Consider the following 23,533-nt stretch of genomic DNA (forward strand, 5'->3'; position numbering starts at 1 on the left):
AATTGGATGCTTATCTTGCTGGGATCCTATGACCCCAGCTGACTTCCTGCCCTTTGGGCAGGGGGCTGGACTCGATCTCCCAAGGTCCCTTCCAGCCCTAATGTCTATGAAATCTATGAAACTATAAAACTATATTAACTGTTAAATTCCCATATCCCTGATACGTTTCATTGAGTGATGTTGTAACCACAAAGGTATAGGAAATATGTAGGGTAATATGCCATGAAGTTGACAGTGTTCAGTCCTTGATTCTGTGTCCAGACAACTTATGATTTTTTGTTCTTAGGCTCACCTTTTGAAAGTGTTTGATAAACTCATTTGAGCACAAGTATAGTGAGGTCAGAAAGTGAAGGTTTATTTCATGAAAACTGTTCTTCTACGTGTGTTTGCGTGCGTCTGTCTTTAAACTTTCACCTGTCATTCTGGTGGGGAGTTTTAATCTGACCCACACAGTGAGGGCATCTGGTACACGGGGGGAGATATACCACATTCTGAGATAAACTGTGTATCCCATAAAAACCATAATTTAAACTCTACATAAAACTGCCATCAACCCTGATACAATAAATATTCCAATTATTATTATTATTTTTAAATGATCAAATAAATTAGTCAGGAAGTAACATGATACGTTATAAATGCATCTAAATGTAAGTATGCAATAATGCTGCAATTACAATATCTTTCCCCCACTCTCCTGAGAGGTGCACATAGAAAACTATATCTATAAAACCAAGTTGTGCCTGGAAGGCTAAACAAATGCTTTGGGACGTATTAGATACGATGGTGCATTTGTGCTGTAAAAATCTGAATGATTAGTAACATTGCTTAAGAGGTTTGGTTTGAGTTTTCATATTTGAAAATGGCTAAGTAGTCCTTGGTTCTGCAGCTTACACATACTATTCTTGCTACTTTTTGTTCAACTTCATTGCCATTGTCAGGTCACTCTCCTGTGACACGTTTCTCTACATCTCTGCTCTTGAGAACAATAAAGATGTACTGATTTGAAACTCCTGACTGACTGCACATACAGCAACTGTCAGTAAGTTGGGCACTTGGAGTAAAGAAGTTTATGGAAACCCATGTCAGTTGTTTATGATGTGCTGTCTAACAAGGATTTGAGATGTTAATGTCACTTTTGCTTCCAACTTCTCAAGAGAAATTCTACAAACTCAGAAATTGGAGTAGTTTTCTTGTATAAGTATCAATGAAACAGATGGGGGAGGGAGGGGCAATGTTCCCTCTAAGGTGTAGCGATCCATGTATGCGCTGCTTCGGTCTGTTCCCAAATTGGTCCCGTCTCTCCCTTCAATATTAAAGAATGTATCCGGTATAGTGCAATATTAGTCTCAGTCTATTTATTATCTTGTTAGATGTTTTTCTTTCAGGGCCCAATTCTGCTTTTAATTTGCATTGTTGTAAATAATAGAAGAAACTAGCTGTAACACCCACATGCTGCCTTTTAATCGTGTCTCTGTGGTCAGGATTAAGGCTTAATTAATACTTAAAACTGGGCAAGCACTTTAGTTCTCTGTCTTCAGTTACCAAACAGCTCACTTTGTTACCTCCCTGTCAAGTCTCTTGGACCCGCATGCAGGCTGTGCTCTTCCTGTTCCCCACCTCCATGCCTCGCTGCAGCCTTTGAAAGCGGTACGATGCCATGGGCATCCTGCCGCTGGGCAGACCAGGCAGCAAGGCACATGGCATCACTTCCAAAGGCTGCAGAGAGGTGCAGAGGCAAGGAGAAGGCAGAAAATGGAAGACCCATGGGGCTGCCAGGCTTTGGCGTGGGAGCTGTGGGGCTTGCAGCGTGGGGATGAAAGCTAAGATTAGGGTAAAGCTGATGGGGCTCAGAGCGAAGCTCGCCTAAAAGGGCTGGGAAGCAGAGTAGTTCCCCAGAGCCAGTGGAGCCCAGCTCTGCCCCAGCCCACCTCTGCCTTGCCTCAGGGAGAAGGGGCTGCCTGCCCCGTGCCATGGGCCTGGAGGAGGAAGCGGCAGCGGTGATAATTGCCCACTGATCAGCACCCCAGCCCCTTGTGGGCTGCTCTGGCTGAAGCTGTGCTCTCCCTCCCCACAGGGATACTAGCATGGTAAGGAGTGGAGTGGAGTGGAGTGGCCCCTGGACAGGCAAGCATTAAGTGTCCTGCGCCAGCCTTGGTGCTCAGCATTAAAAAGTTACTGCGTGGTAAGATTTTTTATTCTGCGTGGCTGCACATGCACATAGCTTAAGAGGGAACCTTGGGGGGAAGGGGATTAATTTATTTTGGACACTATTCATTTCCTTCCCCAGAGTAATACGTCTGCTAGAATTAAATATCCAGTCTAGCAGGGATAAACAAGAGGGCATGGCAGTTTTAATATTAAGTTTTCTAACTTTTGACCAGTTGGCTTTATAACCTAAATAACATTATTTTAATCTAGTTTTTGTAAATGTGATTCCCTTTTTCTTTTTAAGAAAAGGGAAAGACCAAATTATAACCTCATGCAACTTTTATTACATTGCAGTAGTACACCACACTACATGAACACTGCATTTTAAACCAATGTTATAGAACAGAGGTTCCCAGCCAGCAGGCCGCAGCTCAGTACTGGGCCACAGTGGGTTGGTTTCTGGGTTGTGGCATAAGCCCTCTACTTGGCCCCCTGTCTGTCTGCCCAGGCAAGTGGTTTCTGCTGGCAGTGGTGACATGCGGGATTAAAGCTGGGGGATGGAGCAGTCCCGGGAGGAAAGCAGTCAGTTCTGCCACTTCCATGCCTGTCTGTGGCAGAAAAAAGGTTGGAACCCACTGCTATAGAATACCATAGTGGGGCTTTTATTTTATCTATTTTTGTTGTTGTTGGTGTTTTGGGGGGCTTTTTAAAGTTATTTTGTCATGTGTAATCAATCACTCTGCTATTCTTGCTACCTGTTGAAGGAAGATACAGAATAAGTCACAGTTAGCAGTAGCAAAATTAATTCACATATGGACAGTCAGCTCTTATATTTCTTCAGGGTTATTGTTTTGTGATTAAAAACCCATCTCCTTTTTGTGATGGGCAAGTTCCCAGACAGTGACTTTTCCAGAAAGATGGACAATTAGCAATGGATTTAACTATACCCTAAACAATTTTCGGAGTCCAAAGTTTAAATATTTTCTGAATTACAGAGGAAACAAGCTACATACTATTTCATTTTGTTACGCTTCTTGTATTATAAATATATATGCAAAGGCATGTGGTTTTCTCATCTGAAAAGTTAAGAACAAGTGTAATATTAATTTAATAGTATGTACATCTTTATATATAATCTTATCTTTGTATAAGGATTAATCAAAACTCTCAATGATCTTACCAAGATTATCTAGCAAATTCAAAAACAGCATCTAACAGTCTCATTGGTGTTCTCATTATAACATACCTCATGAGAACATTATGCCTTTTTGCTGTCAGGAAACAGCACAATACCTTTATGATGATTATGTGGTTTTAGTGGTTGACTGATTGACATTGATGCCTTTTGTTAATGAATATTCAACTACTGTACCCCGCTGCAAGGAACAGAAAATGACACATCGCAGCACCCAAGAACAGAAAAATGCAAGCAATCAGGCTTTAGTATTACAACAATGAATATCTACAACAGCTTGCAACTGCTTCAAGTACAGAGCATCACTAACAGAGCTACTTCAAGAGTCAATGAAAACGTGCTTATAGCCCCTGACAAGTTTTTACACTGATTGTTCTTACCTTTCTTTTGATATCAATAAACTGAGAAAACATTAAGGACCAATAGAACGACAATTCGACTATGTAGTAGTAATGAGTATCAGGCGTCAAGGGCTGAAAGAAGATTTAAAACAGTTAGAAAATCCAGTTCATTTTACAAACATCTCAGATGTGCAGAAAAGATATTTAATCACAGACATCAGTCATGTTGATTGCTGGATGATCATCAGTTATCGGATAAACTTCTGATCTCAGAAAATTATTAAGAGTGTCATTTCCAAACATCCATGGCTCTGTGAAAAAAGTCTCTGTCTCAAATTGCTTACAGTTCTTTATGTCTAAACCTAGGGAATGCTGTAATGCCAACAAGCTATGCCCTAGTCCTTCAGCAACTTAGAAAAAAGATGTGCTGCCCAGTTGTGAACTAACAAGCTTATTCTTATAGCATTGTGTAACTTTTAGGGTATGCTTGTGGACCACACATGGTGCTACAGATGGGCCGAGCTCGAAGGGTGTAAGCCCTCCCACTGTTTTTGTGTGGCGACAAAGACTTTCCTTTGCTCAGTTAACACAGCATAACTTTTATGTTTTTTACTTCACTTCTAATGTTAGATATTAAATAAATGCAAGGTTAGACATTCCATAAGAGCACCAAAGTGCACTAATGGAGAAAAGCATAAATTGTAGTGTCCCTCCAAATTTAGAGCTGTAGCACTGCCCTTTGGTGAAGCGATTGGAATGAGACTAAGCACTGCCTGATCCATTGCTTCAGCTTTTGACTTCATTTAGTATCACAGGCTTTTGCCAGTTATATGTGTGTGTTTGCAGGCGTATGTGCATGTGTGACATTATCAGGGTTTTGCTGTATTTACACAAAACAGTTGGGATTTATACTGTGGAATTTACAGAATAAAAAATAACAGTTCACTAAGGTGGTCTATTTATTCCTATGGCACATGAAAATTTGTACCTGATACGGGTATCCAGCCCAGCACTGTCTCGTGTTCCACAGCCAAGGAACCTTAAAAAGAAACAAAGGGATATGTTAGTAGTTGAGAAATGAAATCATCCTGGACAGTTTAGGTGCAAACGTTTAACATTATGCATGGCCAGATCTTGAGGGCTGTTAAGCATTTGCATCTCCAGTGTCTGACTAGAAATGCTGGGAAGAGATTGCAAGAGCTGGAAGCCTCAGAACTTCATGATCAAATAGCTAATATTGAAACAACTCTTAGATTCAGAGAGATTTTGACTGTCTCATTTAAGATTTTGATGTGCCGTGTTCTGCTAAAAAATATGTTGTAATTCAACATGTTATTTTCTCAGTGGTATACATCAGGGTGGCTTAGATTGTGAACAGGTGTAAACAGCTCTACATAGGCTGTTGCCTATTTCATGGAGCAGTAAATCCCAGGCGAAGTGATTACAACCCCCACTTATCCTTTGAAAATCCAGTCTCCTCTACAGAGATCAAATCCCTATTTCACCGGCTTCGGAATTCACCATCTAAAAATGGAGTTTGCCAGTGCAACCACTTGCAGCACTTTTCTCTGGAGACAAAACTTGCTGTGCCCTTCCCCCTGAACCTTCCATTCCAAAAAGCCAATCTCAAGTAGCCTGAAAGATGTGGAAGGGAGGCTCTGGTACAGATGTGCTTTCTGACTGTTGGCACAATTTATGTGACTATTTATCTTTTACTTTTAGGAAATACAAGAATGGGAAAGTCTCCTTAACTGATAGTAAATCTGTTCTTTTAGCATTTACTCCTTTAGGCAATTACGATTTCATTGCACGTAACACCGACAAAAATTGGTGCAGGAGCCTGATAATCATCTGTTACAATCTGGTAGAAGGTGTTTTTCTCTTTAAGAGGTTTCTTAAAGTGCCATTGAAAAGAGCTGGTTTCACTCTGCCTTTCAACATTCCTAATACCTTTTGTGTTGCCATAATCTCCAAACTGTATGGCAAAGGACCAACATGGAAGTCCATTTTTGTCACATTTTATATCAAAATATGTTCCCTGAAAAAAAAATAGTTGTCCTTGACCCAGTCTTTTTTCACAAACATGAACTCGAGGGTCTGAGAACATTGCTTTGCCCAAAGGCACAGCTTCAGCCCTGGGACCAGACTTCTCCCAGAAAGTCCCTCTCTTCCCCATTCTCAAGCAGATGCTTTTGTGGCCCCTAAATGGATTACCTACTAGGTGAGCTGATTCAAATAGTGTTTGACTGATGATGTAGTAATCACAGGATTCAAGACACAGAAGTATACAAGAAAAAGAAGAGCTACATAATGGGTTTTATTCTGGAGCAGTGTGTGTGGTCCCTCTGCTGTCCCTGTCTGACTCTAACCGACTAAGGGTTTATGGAGGTGTTACATTTAGATCAACCTAACTAGGGTCAGATTGATCTAAATGCCCATCTGTGCAGGTGCTTGGGTGATTTAAATCTGTCCAAAAATGGCAAGCCTGATCTGTCAAATAGCTGTATATATTTGGAGCACAGCCCTGGAGCTGGGAAAGCCCAGTTTCTTGCCCCAGCCCCCAGGACTCTGCTCTTCCTACTCCCCCTCCAAAAAATTCAGACTGAATTATTTTTAGCTCATTCCCAGATGGACAATCCACCGCATGGACCCACAAACTTCCCCCCATCCCCAGCAAACCTGCTAGCACCGCCCCCCTCACCGAGTTATCCCAGTGGAGTCTCAGCATGGCTGCACATGCCACTCCCAATCTATGATCACACAGCTTAAAGCAAGCTTCATGATTACAGACCAGGTGAGGCAAACAGCTGCACATACCCCCATATGATATGCTAGCTGCTTTGTCACCAAAGCACAATCATAATTCCCAGCTCCCTCAATCTCCTGTTAGAGGGCTTTTCTAAGTTATAACTTTGATCACTACAAATGACATTGAGTTCAGACAGGACCCAAAGAAAATAAGTTAACTGAAGATGTTGTGGTTACAATCTTAGAATCACTGAGAACAAGTCTTTTCCAGGTACTACTCAAGTCCTATTACTAAAATATGTGACAACATGGGCAGTAGATTTGCTTTTGTAAAACAAGAAGGAAACTAACGCTAATAAAGGGCACAGGATCAGAGACAGCCTAGAAACCATACCAATTAAGCAAGGTTTAGAAATGTAAAGCTTAGTGGCAGAACAATTCTATGCATAAGTTAGAGCAAAACAGGAGCTGAAGGGTTGAGTTACTTCTTCCTACAGAGTCAACAGGCTACAAATGATTTGATTTACCAGACAATGTATTTGTTTCAAGTATTGTTATTCCTCAAGAATACAACATATAGCATGTCAGTGAATTAAGATAAGCCATACCTTAGTCTCCTACTGTCAGTGGATTTCTTTTTGCATACTGGTTAATCTTGTGGACATTTCAACCAAGTGTTTAAAGTGGCACTTCTAAACTTTAATGACATTACTAACTCCTTAACTTATATCATCATAGGCAGCATCATGTACTGGATGGGACACTGTATCAAGGGTTAGGAGACCAACCCAGCTCAACCACTGACCTATTGTTTGAGCTTGGACAAGTCATTTCAACTTCTGAGCCTCTCTTTCCCCTCTTTTGTCTCGTCTGTCTAGACTGCAAACTTTTCAAGAGAGGGACCATCTTATATTATGTGTTTGTACAACGCCTAGCACAACAGAAGCCAGTTATCATTTCGGAGTGTAGGCACCATTGCAACACAGATAATGGCTGAAAGCAACAACAGTGGGTTATAATAAATGAAAAGAAAAAAATTATTACCTTATTTGCCCTAGGAAAGTGGAAGAAAATAATATTTCAAGGTTAAGGTGACACTTGCCAGTAAAAAGAATCAGTTAGTGGGATCTGTTTTGGAAAACATTTTTATTACTGTGACAACATACATTTCTCTCCTTTCCTCTGCCCTAAGGCACTTTCTCCATATCCTGGTAAAGCCCTTAAGTACTCTCATTTTTTCACTTCTAACTTTGAATGTCTTGCACTCTATTTACCTTTCTCCACACATGGAAAATAGATTTTTAAAGGATTTCCTTAAAAAATTATCAACACTGCTGTTTAATCTACTGTACAGATTGGCCTGAGCAAAATGAGGTTCTAATTCCCCCAGTTCACCGATAAAACCACATTCTTCTAGTTAGGTAGGAGAAGAGGTCAGGGGTTAAATCCTGGTCCCACTCAAGTCAATTAAAACTTTATTACTGATTTCAGTGAGCTAGGTTTTCATGTCAAAATTGGAAACATCACTCATCTTCTATAGAAGTCCACACATATTGGACCAGGACATCAATTTACAATTTATTGTAAATAAGAAAGACCAAAGAGGGCACGCTGGAATCTTTCATTCCATCCAATATTTTTTCCTGTCAAGTGCTCAGCATTCACAATGAAAGATTAGGAATGATCGAAGCAGCAGTAACCAAATTACCAATCTAAATTAGATTTGCCAAGACTTCCTTTGTGCATAAGCAGGGTCCTTAGAGGCACGTGTGCGTTTAGAAGCACAGCTGCCCTTTGGTTTTGACCTTTGTACTTTGTGAACCACATTTCTAAGGCCAAAGTACCTACCCACCGGGCACCACACTAAGAACTTGAAACAAAATGTGCGGGCTCTGTGTAACTGTGTGCAAGCTGCTAGGGCAGAAACATTCTGGTTAACAGCCTTCTTGAAGTAGGAAGTACATACCCTTACCCTAAATAAGACTTGTTCAAGTTTTTTATGCTGCAGCAATGCATGTTCTCCTTGTGTCAATGTTAGATAGGGCAGTCCAGCTCAGACAAATGCAGAAAGAGAACATGTGCAGCTTGATATCCACACATTATATTGCAAAAAATAAAAAAAAAGTAGTACATTAGTTTGGAATTTAAAACTGTTGATAATCAGGCTACCACAATCTAATGATTCTCCCAATAAAAAGGATTTCCCATTCATTATGTGACTCGGAAGTTTAAACGCTATAACCAATATATCCCCAAACCCAAGCTATCTGAGGAGATGTACAGTAATTACAACTAGAATCAACCTCTGATTGAAGGTTTCACAAGGCATTCCATCAGCTCCAGATGCCGTTATGTTTTTTATCTCCTTGATGGCTTTCCTCACTTCATCAAGATTTGGAGGGATTCCAAAATCTTCCCTCACTAGATGCTGTGGGATGGAGTTGAGAATAATCTCATCAACAACAGTCTCAATTGAGAAGGTCTTCAAAATGCTCCTTTTAACAGGCATTGATGGTCCTCTTTTCTTTGATGTTTAGGTCCCAATGGGGTTGGTCCATGAGTACTCAGACCATGGATGTCTTTGGTGGCACTGAAAAAATCATGCATATTGTCGATGTCAAAGATTTTGAATATCTTTCTTGTCGTCTTCCCATCATCTGTTCTTCATATCATGGGCCTGTTTTTGGACCTCTACCTTGGCTTGTTGGAGATACAATTTCTTTGCTTGGAGCTGATGTCATTTTGCCAAACACAAAAGGCCTTGCATTTGCGGTCAATCAGCTCTTGAAACTCCCAGTCATTCTCATCAAATCTTGATGCTTCCTGGTAGAGAATCCAAGTACCTCTTTGCAAGTGCTGATGATGGTGGATTTGAAGGCACCCCAAGCACTGCAAACATTTTCCCCTTGTTGTTGATTAGAATTACATTTTTTCATTGAGGAACTGATGGAAGAGGTCTCATTTGATTGGGTTCTTGAGTCCTTCAACCCTGATCTTCCATGAGCATTGTGCTTCTGTTGCATCTGCTGTTTGGGACCCAGTTTGAATGACATAATCAAGTAGATGAGTCAGTGATCAGTCTAGCAACTGTCAGCCTAGCATAGCTTGGGTGATCTGGACTGTAACAGGGGACTACCCAATGGCCCTGTTTCAAGGGCTAGGATAGAATGGAAGAATACTTACTAGAGGTGAGCCTGCCTCACTTCATCAATGCCCAGTGATGTCAGGATGTCAGAGAGGGGAATTTCAGGGATGCAGAGGTCCTCTGTGGGAGCCAACACTGATTGACCACTAACCCAGAAGACTTTGTTGAAACGAAATCCAGCAGTGAGTCTGTTCCCTAGAGAGGGGAGAGAAAGGTGGCTGGAGGAAGCTACTGAGAGTCCATGTGGAGGCACAGAGCATTAACAGACTCAGGAAAATGCTTGCTGAAGGAGGCAGGTTCAAATGGACCTTGATGGACTTACACCAGTGGTGAGTCATCTGAGTAGACAAAGCTGGGGAGGGGTGATGGAAGAAGTTTATCAGCTGGTGACCCAGACACATAGTAAACAGGACTGTGTGGGTGAAACCTGGGCCACCTGGTATTGGAGGGAAGAGGCTAAAAGGGCCAGAGATTTCCCTGAGAATCAGAACTGATTAAAACTGGTTCCTGGCCGGATACTTGGGCGGGGAGGGAGGGGTGAAGGAGGGGGAGAGAGAAAGACACAGGTCCTAAAACAGGACAAATCGCATAATTGGGAGACCCTGACCAGGGTATTCTCTTGTGCTGGAGAAGGTAGGGAGAAAGGAGATAACCCTCTCTGGAGGAACTAAGGGAAGATGTACCCACTGAGGATGTAAGCAGGGCTAACAACCCTCATGCCTGGTGAAGAGAGTTTCGATTGATGAGAATCACTGAATACCAGCTGGGACTGGGCAGGGCATAGGGGAGGCAGAGCGCCAATATCTTATCACCATCCTAGAAGCTGTTAACCTCCTTTCATATGCTATCTATCTCCTGACAAAGCATGGTGGATGAACAAGGAAGACGGTGATAAGAATGGCAGGTGCTGAAGTGACACCCACCCACAGGGACATTTTTGCAATCCCAAGCACAAACAATGACAGAGTTAATTAAGTACCAATGTATAGATTGTGGGTGTTGTCTGGTGCCTGTTTTTCTGGTAGAACAGAGTGCTGGTGCTAGTGAGTCCATGTTCCATGCATTTGGTCAAGAGGAGGATGCCGCTGAAGTTGACCATACCTACTTCCAGAGGTTCAACTCACTTCCTACTTCCAGAGGTTCAAATCACTTCCAACTCTGGCACTGAAACTGCTGAGAAGAACAAGTCTGTTTCCTGCCAGCATGTCAAAAAAGACGTGGTCAATGCTGGCATAGAATTCCTCCTTGGCTTCATCAAGAGTCAGGGCATACACGCTGCTGAGAGTAGCATATTGGCTCCCTGCTAGTTCAAGGTGGAGAATCATGAGGTGCTCATTAATTCTGATAGGGAACTTGCTGAGTTGGTTTATGAGTTCATTCTTGATGGCAAAACCAACTCTGAAGCCAGCATTTTCCTTCCTGTTTACTCTTCCAAAAAGGTACAGCTGCCTCCATGTTCTTTGAACTACCCATCTCCTGCTTGCTGGGCCTTACTCAGTACAGCAACGCTGATGTTGCGTCACCCGAGTTCAAGCCACCATTGCAGTGTAGTGCTTTGGACATTCACTATTAGAACGGTCCACAAGGGTTCTGATGTTCCAGGTCCTAAAACTGATTGTGTGTCTTTGTTGATTTCAATTGCAGTAAAGGTGATTGCACTGGACATGGTTATCCAGTCAGGAAGAAGATAGACAGGCTATGTTTAGGGCATCTTTTGTAGCCCCTTCCCGACGTGGCACAAGAAGAACAGATCCTGAAGAGGGCTCCTAAGTTGCAGTTACACTTGCGAAATCTCACTCCTGCCTCATCCAAATACTAAATGACCTCCTTGTAACTCAGTCTTTGTGCCAGTTCATAACTACGAGCTTCCAGACTTCACAATCTTGTTCCTGTCATCACTAGCTGGTTGCCAAAAGGCTTGAAAAATGTGCTTGTTCTCATGAAAGATACTTGTCAGTGATTACTTTTATCATGCAGAAGCTGTTGTACTTCAGCTTCCACATAGTTCCTGACAGAAAGGGACCTTAATCCAAATGCAAAGAGGCCAAGACAATTGGAAATCTTGTTCCACTGCAACCTTCGTCCGCCTTCACAGTCACTGAGATGCTAACATTTTCTTCTGCCTGCTCTGCCGTTGAGGACTTGTAGAACCAAGGCTAGGGGCTGGGCAGGCTTATTACAGTGGTGAACATGTCACAGCACTCTCAAAGGATGTATGTGGCTTTTTAGGAGGCAAAGCATTGCCATCTGCTGTCCTCTCCACATAGTGATGGTGCTGCTGCTGCTTGGTCTGTGGTTATCAGGGTTATCCCTGATTATTTCACACCTAACCTTCCCTGAAAGTCATTCCTCTATCTGCCACCTGCGGAGGCACTGGGTAGCAGCACAGTTCTGCCACCAGCAGCTTCCAGATGACCTATAAAAGAAATGCTTAATGGTGAGGAACCAATACATGTCCAATTAGCTGTAGGACAAATGTAGCTATAGAAACAAATTCTGGAGTTTGAGCTGATCAGAGATATTCAAATGGGATTTCATGTTTTTATGGACACAGTTTTAGTCTTTCGTAGTTTGAAACCTAGCATTTATTTCTTTCTCACCCCTCCCCTATGGTTACTACAAGGATTTACAGGTAATTGGGGAAAATATTTTTTTAAGGTAAAATTAATCGTCTAGGGCAGGAAATAACAGGTTTGCATAGCTTCATAGTTGGTAGGATCAGAAGGGACCTGAGCAGATCATCAAGTCCGACCCCCTGCCATGGCAGGAAAGAGTACTGGGGTCAAATGACTCCAGCAAGGTGTTTGTCTAGCCTCCTCTTAAAGACCCCCAGGGTAGGAGCCAGCACCACTTCTCTTGGAAGTTGGTTCCGGATCCTAGCTGCCCTGACAGTGAAGTAGCACCTCCTGATATCTAGCCTGAATCTACCCTCTGCCAGCTTGTGACCTTTATTTCTTGTCGCTCCTGGTAGTGCTCGGGGGAACAGGGACTAATGCCCCCAATGCCTGCTGGTCCCCCCCAACTAGTTTGTAAATGGCCACTAGATCCTCTCTCTCAGCCTTCTCTTGTAGAGGCTGAACAGGTTCAGGTCCCCTAGCCTCTCCTCATAGGGCCTGCCCTGCTGACCCGTGATCATGCGGGTGGCCCTCCTCTGGACCCTCTCCATAGGAGTTTAATCTATTTAAATCCAGGTTTTAATCTATTTCTTCTAAAGGTAATAAAACTGGCAGTTTAAGTTATGTTTTATATTGGCTAGAGCAGAGAATGGACATTAGGACTCTAAGATTTTGTTAACTCTTTTCCTATTGACTTGGGCAGATGTGAACAGCTCAAGTCATACTTTTAGCCAAATCTGAAAAGCAACAACTTCCTTTCATATCAGACAAATAGCAATAAGAGATATTTCGCCCAAGCTTTCACTACCAAAATTACAGGTCCTGGAAAAAAACTACTTTTGCTAACTGTGACTCACCAGTCTATGAGTAGTTCCCCTATGGCAATCTAATTCCCATATAAGGGAAAATAAGGGTGACTTCACAGCAGAAGGAATACAGTGGACTATTGAATGAGGAATTTTATGGAGAGAGGAAATCTGCAACAAACACAGTCATTATCCTTCATGCCTACTTAGTTTTTGAAGCTTGCAGAGTTTCTATACACTACCCAGCAGTGAAATTCATCTGGATTGAACTCTAGTAACAAATTTCCCTTTGTTTACATACAAATAAATACATACTGTAGCAAACACACAAACACCTTTTTGTACAACTGACTCATCTACACTTAGTTATTTTTTAATGTTTCAAGCCTGGAGGACTAAAACAAGGTGCTGCTTCTGCTGGCCTTTTGTATAGTGCACATCCCTGAAGGATGTGAGGATTACATTAGTGAATTACTACAAAAAGCATTTGCAAAGATAGTCAGTCACTAACTACCCTATTATCTCTGTGCAATTGCTGTAGGTAAACAGAAACCAAACTGCTGTGTACTGCATTACAAGCAGCTGCCATACAATAGAACAGTTTTCCATGTTGCATAGAACTGGTTACAATATTTTCATTGATTTGGTTAAATATGCTGTTTCTTTAAAGATAACAAATTTCATAATTTCTTTGGTTCTGCAGAAGCTTTATCAAGAAGATGTTTAGGACAGGAATAGAAGGCACTGGCCTAGGATACAGGAAACCAAGGTTCAATTCCATGCCCTACTTCAGTGGTCTCCAACATTTTGAGTAGGAGATGACATTTGGCATTTAAAAGCAACTCAAGATCTACTGTGTGTTGCTCCCCTCCCCCCTCCACCCAGCAGGTAAGTCTGGTGGGAGGGAAGAGGAGGGGGCAGATTGAGGCAGAGGGAGAAAAAATTATTTGGGGGTAAGCCTCCCCAGCAGGTAAGTCTCACCTAGCCGGGGCCCCACTCAGCTTACCCCACTGTCCCTCAATGCAGGGGCCTCAATCTAGCCCCTGCTCCTTCCCTTCCCCACGGACTGACCTGATGGGCTGGGCATGTGTATGCATGCGTGCACTCAGTCTCCCACCCCAGCCTCGGATCAACTCCAAGAGGCTTTGAGATCTACTGCAAGAGACTCTGAGATCTACTGGTGGATCAAGATCCACTGGTTGGTGACTACTGCCCTACTTGGTTCAGTGTCATAAGATGTGAAAATTTCTGTTCCAAGTAAGTCAGTGCCCTATCGGCAGGCTAAGACATGAAATCGGATCATTACTCTCATCAGTTCCAACTGTAAAGGTTCAGGATGGGATGAAATCAGAGGGACTAAACATGCGAGAGCAAAAAAATATTCAGAAACTTTCCTTATCCTATCTGCCCATCTAGGTCCTTTTCAAATTGATGCTCCAGGCACTTCATGCCCCAAAGGTTGCCCAACAGCACTCTCAACTACTCAGTTGATCTAGTAACAAGATACCACAGAAAATCCTTGCTTCCTGTACACTTCCTGGACCATCACCATTCAATACTCCCAACTCTACTACAGTATATTTTCATAATATTTTCAGAACACCTTTCTGAAAATACATAATATTTTCAGTATATTTTCAAAACACCTGATACAGGCTTCTTTTCCATATCTTCTCTGGAAACTGTTCCACCACCATAACAACACTCCCTAGCAGAATTCCACAAGAGAGGCAGATCAACAGGTGGTGTGAAAATCCAACATAACGATTAGGGATGTCAATTTTGTTCCTCTGGAACAATGGAACATCCTATAATAAGGCTGCAAATAGACATCGTATTTATCCCAGGAAAAAATATTTTATCCTGGGATGAAGTGCAATTGTACAGGTGCCCATGTCCATTGTCCTGCAATAAATTCTAAAAATATTTCCTGGATAAAAAGCAGGAATAGTTTATACTGGATTCTCGTGAAGTATATCTGTACAGTTATTCTGGGCCTCCACCACTGAATCAATAGCAGAAAAACGGCAATGCATTTAGCCACTCATTAAATGCTCAGTAGAAGGGCAATGTGCCAATCCCAGGACAAGTGCAGGAACCATTTATCCAGGAACAAATGGAATGTCTGTTCGTAGTCTAAATGTAAAGCTTATGCAGGACACAAAGTTCTCCTGGGGACAAGTATGAGATTGTAGAATTAACTCTTCCCAGACCTTAGGGCCATGACAAACCACAGTACTTTGAGTTGGGTCCCCCTAACAAATACACAGCAACATGTATATTAATGGCCATTGCAAATTCCTCTCTTCTCCCCAAACCTGAAACTGTGTCAAAACTAAACTTTCTACTGCACACAGTTAAAGCAGAACAAAATGAAAGAAAAAACACAAGGTGGCTGTTTAATTAATACTCTTTCATAGCTGGAAAGTGTTCAGATACAAAAAGGTCACCTATACATGACGGACTTCTGCTCCGACACATGCTAATTAGCATGTGTTGGAGCAGACTTGATTGAATCTGCAGCAAGTCTGCTGGAGTGTGAGAATTAGTGTGCTCCAGCAGCCTCCGCATCATGTGTATTCAGAGTCCCTGCGTTTCAAAATGGTGGTAGGGACGCTTTAACTAAACTCGGCAAATCAGCTTTAAAGTGCCCTTACTGTCATTTTGAAGTACAGAATGCTGAATACATGTGATGCTGCAGGTGCTTTACTCCCCTCCACCCCGGAGCATGCATATAGATGCCCTTAGTGAAGAAAGTGCTGTACAATCTTATATAGAACAGCATAAAAGAAGTATTTGCATTATGAATTTGAATTTGGACAAATACACATACTTTCCTTCTCCATTGAGGGGTCCTTCCTGTCCTGCCAAAAACCCATCAATGGATATTAGATTCATCAATAAACTGCCAGAGGTCTGACTGAGCCAAGAGCATTGGAAGGGGGAAACCACAACACCCTAAGACAGGGATGTCCAACTTCTAAGAGGTTCAAGGCTGAATGTCACATCAGCAGGGGCCACATGCCTGTATGGCACAGATCCCCTGACTCTTCAGGTTGCACCCTACAGGGATGGTCCATTCCCCACTGCATCTGCACCCCCTAACCACTGCACTATACAGCCCCCCCACTGAACCATATGCCCATGGGGCCAGGGCCTCCCACTCCTCCCCAACCCTCACCCCACTCCCCACCGCTGCACTGCATGGCCCCAGGGTTACTCTCAGCTCTTCCTGAGCTGTACTGCCTTGTTCTGCCCCTAGTGGCATAACCAGAGAGCAAAAGCCAGGAGAGATGTGGAGACTGGTTGCAGTCAGAGGGATAGGAGTAGTAGCCATGTGGGAGCTCAGGGACCATGACTTAACCCCTTGTGGGATGCATGCAGCCCATAGACCACTAGCTGGACAACCCGGCCTGAAGACAAGGAAGGCCCTAAGATAAGAAACAAGATTGGAGGTGAATGAAATTTCTGTTCAAGCATCACTGAGTATTCCAGAAATTATTTATAATCAACTAAAAGAGTATTAACTTCTGTAGGTGTTTCTGTTTCAAATCAGTCATATAGATAATCTTTTGAAAACATCATTTTGAAATTACTTTTCCATTTAACCAGGAAAGCAACTATATGATATGACAGTTTAATAAGTTTAATGAGAATTGAGGGTTTAACTAAGGGAGAGTTTATAGACTATTCCTGATCTTTTTATTTATAGTTTGGAAAAAAACCAAAACAGTGAAACCATCAAGGTTTCCAAAGAAAATTGTACTCTGATGCATTCCTTGCTTTAAAACTGAAAAACAAATAAGGGCCTGGGCATACAAGTTTTGCCAGGGTAATTGTCATTATAGCCATGAAAAAAAAAGAGTAGCAGAAAGATAATGCAACCTCTTGACCAGGGTAATTTTTCCCAGTTTAATGCAGAATTATCCCAGAAGGAATAAAAGTAAAACCCCATTGCACTAACTTACGTGTTAGCTACTCCTGGATAGATACAAACCAACATTACTAATGCACAGCAAACCTTTCACAAGATCTATTTAATGTTGAAAGCATGATCCTTAGTCCCATTCTGTTCTTACATCCTTTCTCCAAGTCCAGGGGCATACTGAGGTGCAGAGAGGATGGGCTTGGGGGTGTGAGGTAGTGGCACTCCCCATTGATTCCTGCTCCACCCAAACTTTAAAACCAACCGTCTGGGACGGGCAGCAGCAGTTCTATTCAGGTAGTGCTAAGAGTCAATTTACTTCAAGGCTCATTAGCATCTCCCTGATTCCTGTTAATCTCTCTCCACCCCACAGGTGTTAATGACCACCCTTTTGAATGGTTTTGATGTTTCACTATTCACACTATCCTTTCTTCTGTTTAGTGTCCGTTAGCCATTCCTGGTAATGTCACTCTTTTATTTTACATCCCTGCAGACTGTTTTTAGCTCTAGTTAAAAACCTTAACTCATATAGGGTAATATTAAGTCAGTACAGAAATGAGTGACAGTGAAGTATTGGAGGCACTCTCAAGATTATCAGAAAGACTAGATTTTGTTTTATGAATTTGAATAAGAGATCTGTGTCCCGGGACCTGAAGAAGCCGGGAAGACTTACCTGACAGGCCAAATGAGAGGAACGCTGCGGCGGAGAGAGAACCCGCGTGGCTCGTTAGCCGCATTTATGTACAGCTGTGGCCGGCAGCTGACGATGACGTCAGACGCCGGCTGGGAAATTTAAAAATGGCAGCCGCCGGTTTGGGGGCAGCAGATGGCCCAGAGATCAAGTGGCGGGCCGGGAAAGCAACGGCAACGGATCCCTGGGACAGGGCACGCCGAGCGGGAGTGCAGGAGGGAGAAGCGACCCCGGAAGGAAGCCCGACGACGGGGACGACGGCAGATCGTGCCAGAGGCAACCGATCGGGTGAGCAACAGAAGATTGGGATGATCCAGGAGGAGATCGGAGGCCCAGAAGTAAGTTCCGAGACAGTAGGTGCGGGACACGACGAAGAGGGGCGAAAGACTGAGAATCAACAGGCTGAAGGGAGATCGGGGCGGGATCGCCGCCAAGACCTGTGGACATCGGGTAAAGGAACAGGAGTGGGGCAACCAGAGGGCCACTAAGGGGGTATCCCTTCCCCTCCCGTTCCAGGCTAATAAGGATCTGGTGGAGGGATAGCAATATAGTTAGTAACTACACAGGGGGAGAGTAGCACCGGGGGAAGGGCTTGTGGCGTGGGGTCTATAGGGGATGCAGCTGAGGCTCCGGTACAGGCTACTGTGAGGAGGTCGACTCTAAGGTAGAGGTCTAGTGGTATCCCATGGACCGTGGGATCAAGTAAGAAAGCCGTGGTAGAGGCCGGCAGAAGCAGCGGAGCTGGCTTGGGAAAGTGGAGCCCAGAGGTGGCGTGAGGCCGGGGTGTAGGGGTGGCAGAGCCCCGTGTGCAACTGGCGGGCCAAGACTGGGCCACCGAGGGACCCGTTAACTAGCCCCGCCCCACTAGGGAAACACCAAGTCATGGCAGGCGAGAGTGGGGTTTGGTGACGTGGGAGAAGAACACCCACAGAGACAAACCAGTCTGGAAGTCACCACCCAAGAAAAACAGAGCTCCCAGGAGGGGTACAAGAAGGCCCATCGAGGACAATCTGCATTTAACTATAGTGACACTATAGTGACTATAGGACTAATGATACAATATCTTATATACTTTTAAAACTTTATATATACACCTTAGCAAATTAGTGTAGTATTGTAGTTGCATTTTTTTTGCTTTAATCTTAAACTAAATAATATAGTGTTTAGCCCCTTACCATATTAGTAAAGCTTCAAGTTTCTCTTTAAATGGAGCAAAATATCTGTTGTGTTATACATGATGATGCACCACATCACCTGCAACCCCTTTTCAAAATCGGAGATCCAAGTCTTCCCCTCTTCCCACTTTATGGCTTTTGTACCCACAGAATACTCAGCATTGGCTCCAGGAAATAAAAAGCAATGGTACTAGGTATACAGCTGATGTTCTCCTCTGCCTTTGGACCCAGGCTACTGATTATCAATGTACAAATGCAAGTGGAAATCTAACAGGTACGGTTATGCCTACATACTGTACTGACAGGGTAACACATTCAGTATAACAGTCAACATTCTGACGGTGTCAGGGCTTGTGAAAATTCATGCCATAGCTTCCTTGAGCAGTACTTTTCCCCATGAAACTATCACTATCACACACTGGACAGCTCCTGGAAGCCTTACTGATTCCATAGGGCTGACTGTGGAATAAAGTAACACTCACTGAGAAGGGCTGAAAAGTTTGGATCTAAATGATTCAGCTAAAACCAAGACCAACAACAAGCACAATTAAAGGACTAAAGCAAATGAATGTGAACCAAAAATAGCAGAATGTAAGACCGAAAGTTTAGAAACAGTTTTGGCCAGGCATGAAAGGTCAGTGCTGTTAGCAGCTTTCCTGGGATTTTGCCTTAAATAAACCTGGGGTTCAAATTAAACTTACACTCTAAAGGCACATTCCCATGAGCACACACATGCAGTTTGCAGTACCACAGACCCATTTATGGTGCTGCAAACTGCATGTGCCACATAGGCAAGCATTTGCCATGCTGCTAATTTGCAGCACGGCAGATTTTTTTTTTTGACACCAGGAAATCCCAGTTTAAAAAAAACAAACAAACCAAAAAAACCCATGCCAAAAAACCAGGGCAGCAGCAGCAGTATGTGGCACCTAAAACTAGACCTTGGTCAGCCAAAGCCATGCTTTGGCTGCCAGACAGGGTCCATGCACCAGGATCACTGCCACTACAGTCCCAGGAGACCTGCAGGACCTCAGGTAAGGCTGCTGAGGCCAGCCCAGGTGCTGGCTCCAGCCTCACCAACCCCACCCAGGGCAACTTGCCACATGCTAGAGCGTGTGTGTGCAGGGGCATTTCTCAGGGACAACTAGCAATGGCACGAATATGTGCCACTGCTACTTGTTCCCAGGGAATGTCTGTTTCAGCTTGTGGAGGCATGCCCTAATCCCCTTTTGGTGCAGTGTCGAATCAGTGCAGCATCTATTGTAATGAAGGATGATAAACAGCTGTTGAATTTACTGTCAATTACTAGGAACACTGCTCTCTCTCCCTCTCTTTCTTAAATAGAAAGAACTGTCAAAGCTTTCTATCAAATCCCCCTCTCTAAATGAATGATTAAAAGGATTTTTTTTAAAAGAACTCCTAAAAACTTCTCCTGAGACAATGGTGTTGTTGAGAATTTTAAAATCATGCAGAAATAATGATATGAGATGTCTGCATGTTAGCTAGCAGCCCAGGGCTGTTTTGTATCCATTGTCCTATCCAGTTATCTTTAGAAACACTTCTAATTGGGCCCAGGCTTTCAAAAGCCTCTAAGCAATAAAATCTGCATACTTTGCTCAAAGTACTGTTAATATCAAGCAGGTGAAAGAAAGGTCAGTTTTGACGGTAGAGAAAAAATAGGAGCATTATAAAAAAAGAAAAAACAAGAAAAAAAGGGGAAAAAAATCACCTTCCGTTTGTGTTGTTCTTTAAGCTGTGAATTGTTGATGAGGTAAGGCTGTATCTCTTAAAGGTACACTGAATGCTTCTTCTGCAAGCTTATATTAACAAAGTGAGTTTGATTTCATTGCACTGTACAGTGACACATAGCATTATTCCCCAAGACCTCTTGCACCAACTAGAACCAAAGGTACCTATACACAACCAGGGAGGCTGCTCTGGTGTGCTGGAATTACAGAGCGTAAGAGCAGACTCAGCTGAGTCTGCTACAGCATGGCAAAATACTGCACTCCAGCAGCCTCCCGTGTCTCATGTATCAGCAACCCATGCTTTAAAATGGCTACCATTTTGAAATGCAGGGATGCTGATACAAAAGATGCTCTGGCTGCTTTAATTAGGGAAGCTCTCAGAGTTGGTTTAATTAAAGGCCCCCACCCCCCACCCTTACATATACATATATAAATGCCCAAAGAATGTATTTAACACAGACAAACACTGTGGGCTACATTCACCAGCTAGGCATTTACATTTGTTTGTATACAAATTACATTTCTGTGCCAGTGCTAGATATGTGCATGCAGGTGTACACTTTTCTATGCCACTGGGTGGCCAGGTAACTTACCACACACACAAAGCACAAGTATGCACGTCTAAGATGAGTCCAAGGAAATGTTATACAAATAAAGTTAGGACTTTCATTCTGAAATTCCAATCCAGGTTACATACGGTATAGACCATTTATCTGCCTCGCTCTCCTTTTTGTGGACCCACTTACTTCTACAATGCTTATTCACACAAACCAACCATCTAGGCCAGTGGTCACCAACCAGTCAATCTCAATCGACTGTGGAGCCTCTGACAGTAGGTCTTAGTCTGCCAGAGGCTCCACGATCAGGAGTGGTTGAACACACATCTGGGCTGAGCCATACTCCCTTGGCCAGGCTGGGTGAGTGGGGTCAGAGCCCAGGTGGCTTGTCTGGGGGGGGTGGGGCAGAGGAGTAGATCCTGGGGTGCCTTTTACTTACAAAAAGTGATCTTCACCATAAGGAAGTGCAAGACCACTGATCTAGGCTCACCTCAGAGGAAATAAATCTTTGATGAACATTCCCTTAGATATATTCAGTGCAATTGTCAACCTTTCCCAGTAGTTTTATTGGAGTCTAGCGTGTTCAAAGACACAACAGATGAGAACAATTCACATTCCTTATAAGTTAGTTCAATTCAAACCTATTTATTTTTAAAAATAAAATGCAAAAAATAATGACTTCTTTTGTTGTTTTTTTTAAAGAACATCATGTAACTTCCCACTACTGGGGAAGATTAAAATTACTCTTTCAATACAGAAAACACATTAATAAGTGATTTTTTTAAAATTACTTTATAATATGAAATACACTGATAGTTGGCATTCAAAAAGAGAGAGACATGTGCATCATTTAGTTGTACAGGAAATGCATTTTAACTACCTGGTGTGACTTCCAGGCTTGTATCCCAGGATAACATTTATTGCAGAGCTTTTGTTTCCAAACAGTCTTGATAATTTCTAACGTAAGTACTGCAGTCTTCCAGTATCTTTTTCAAAAGACAATATAATAAAAAATATTTTGGCTAATGTTTTGACCTCATTATGCTAAAACAGGCCTCTTGTTCTCTTGAAGAGTTAATATTATAAGTAGAGCTGGAAGCTTTTCCAGGATATCCAGTATATTCATGTGTCACAAATGCCATGTGCAGCATGTACTTGTACCATAGAAGCGAAAGCTTGCCCTCAAAAGTTAATTGTTACAGGGTTTCTTTATCTTAGAGCAGTGGTTTCCAACCTTTTAAAGTAGGAGATCACCTTTGGCATTTAAAGCAACTCAAGGTCTACCTTGTGCCTGAACCCCCCCCCCCCCCCCCCCCCCCACCCACACAACACCCCCCCCCCCCACCTCCCCCAGCCCAGCAGGTAAGTCTGTGGGGAGGGAAGGGAGGCCGGGGGACAGATCAAGAAAAAACTGTTTGGGAGCACACCTCCCCAGGAGGTAAGTCCTACCTGGCCAGGACCCCACTCAACTTATGCCTGCTCCTGCCTCTGCAGCACTGTCCCTCACTGAGGGGGCCTCGATCTATCCCCCACCCCTTTCCTCTGCCATGGACTGACCTGCTGGGTTGAGGCACACACATGCATACACACAGGCACTCAGCCCCCCACCCCAGCCTTGCATCAACTCCAACAGGCTCCAAAATCTACTTCTGGATTGAGATCCACTGGTTGGTGACCAATGCCTTAGAGAAACCATGTACCTAACCAAATGTTCTTTCTTATGTCTTGTGACAAGCCAACAGAATCAGAAAAATCCACAGGTTTTAATTTTTTTCCAAAGGAAATGAAAGCTTAATTTTTTTCATAAAGGAAAAAAATTGTAAAGGAGACAATAAGAGAACTTAATGTCTTCTCCAACAACATATTATAATATATATATTTACATTGATCATTGCTTTGATTTTTAAGAATAACGAGGCTCTTGAACTGTCATCCATATCCTTTAATCAAAGCACCATTATGTCTAACCTTATTAGTGCATTGTACATACTACCATTACTGACTCAACACACCAAAGCCAAGAAATTCTGACATGATGTTGCATTGTTGCCACTTCCCCAGTGTGCTAGATCAGAATCACTGCTGTGAGATATTTGAATGTGGAAGCACACTATATGTGCTAGGTAGAGAAGAGTTGAGCCAAGGGAGCAGCTGTTTATAATTTGTGTGTAGGTTTATGGATTTATGACAACGTGCTTATGTTACTTCAAAGGACCCTTATTTAATGTTTTTGTTTATCAATATATTAATGGTTTGTATGGCTTCTTTATGTAAATTGAGCTAACAATACTATTGTTGTCAAAACTAGGAAGAAACATATTCCTGTTTTACAAAATTTGGAGATTTCAATTTTTCCCCCCTTCCACATTGGAAGAAATGGAAACCTTTCAAAATTGTTCATGGGAAAAATAAGACGCCTTAAAACAGCCTATAGCC

General features: G+C 42.8%; 1 protein-coding gene across 2 annotated transcripts in view; it reads right to left on the reverse strand.

Annotated features, from left to right (window-relative positions):
- Nucleotides 1-23,533, reverse strand: part of CERS6 (ceramide synthase 6) — a 219,689-nt gene that overhangs the window by 54,545 nt on the left and 141,611 nt on the right. For both annotated transcript variants that reach the window (XM_019554084.1, XM_019554085.1), the window contains exons 5-6: nt 4,676-4,726; nt 3,727-3,819 (exon numbers count right to left, since the gene is read on the reverse strand). In XM_019554084.1, coding sequence (XP_019409629.1) covers nt 3,727-3,819; nt 4,676-4,726 — 144 coding nt within the window. The remainder of the gene's footprint in view (nt 1-3,726; nt 3,820-4,675; nt 4,727-23,533) is intronic.

This window comes from Crocodylus porosus, unplaced genomic scaffold, assembly GCF_001723895.1.
Source record: "Crocodylus porosus isolate Cpor-Errol unplaced genomic scaffold, CroPor_comp1, whole genome shotgun sequence".
Classification (NCBI taxonomy): Eukaryota; Metazoa; Chordata; order Crocodylia; family Crocodylidae; genus Crocodylus; species Crocodylus porosus.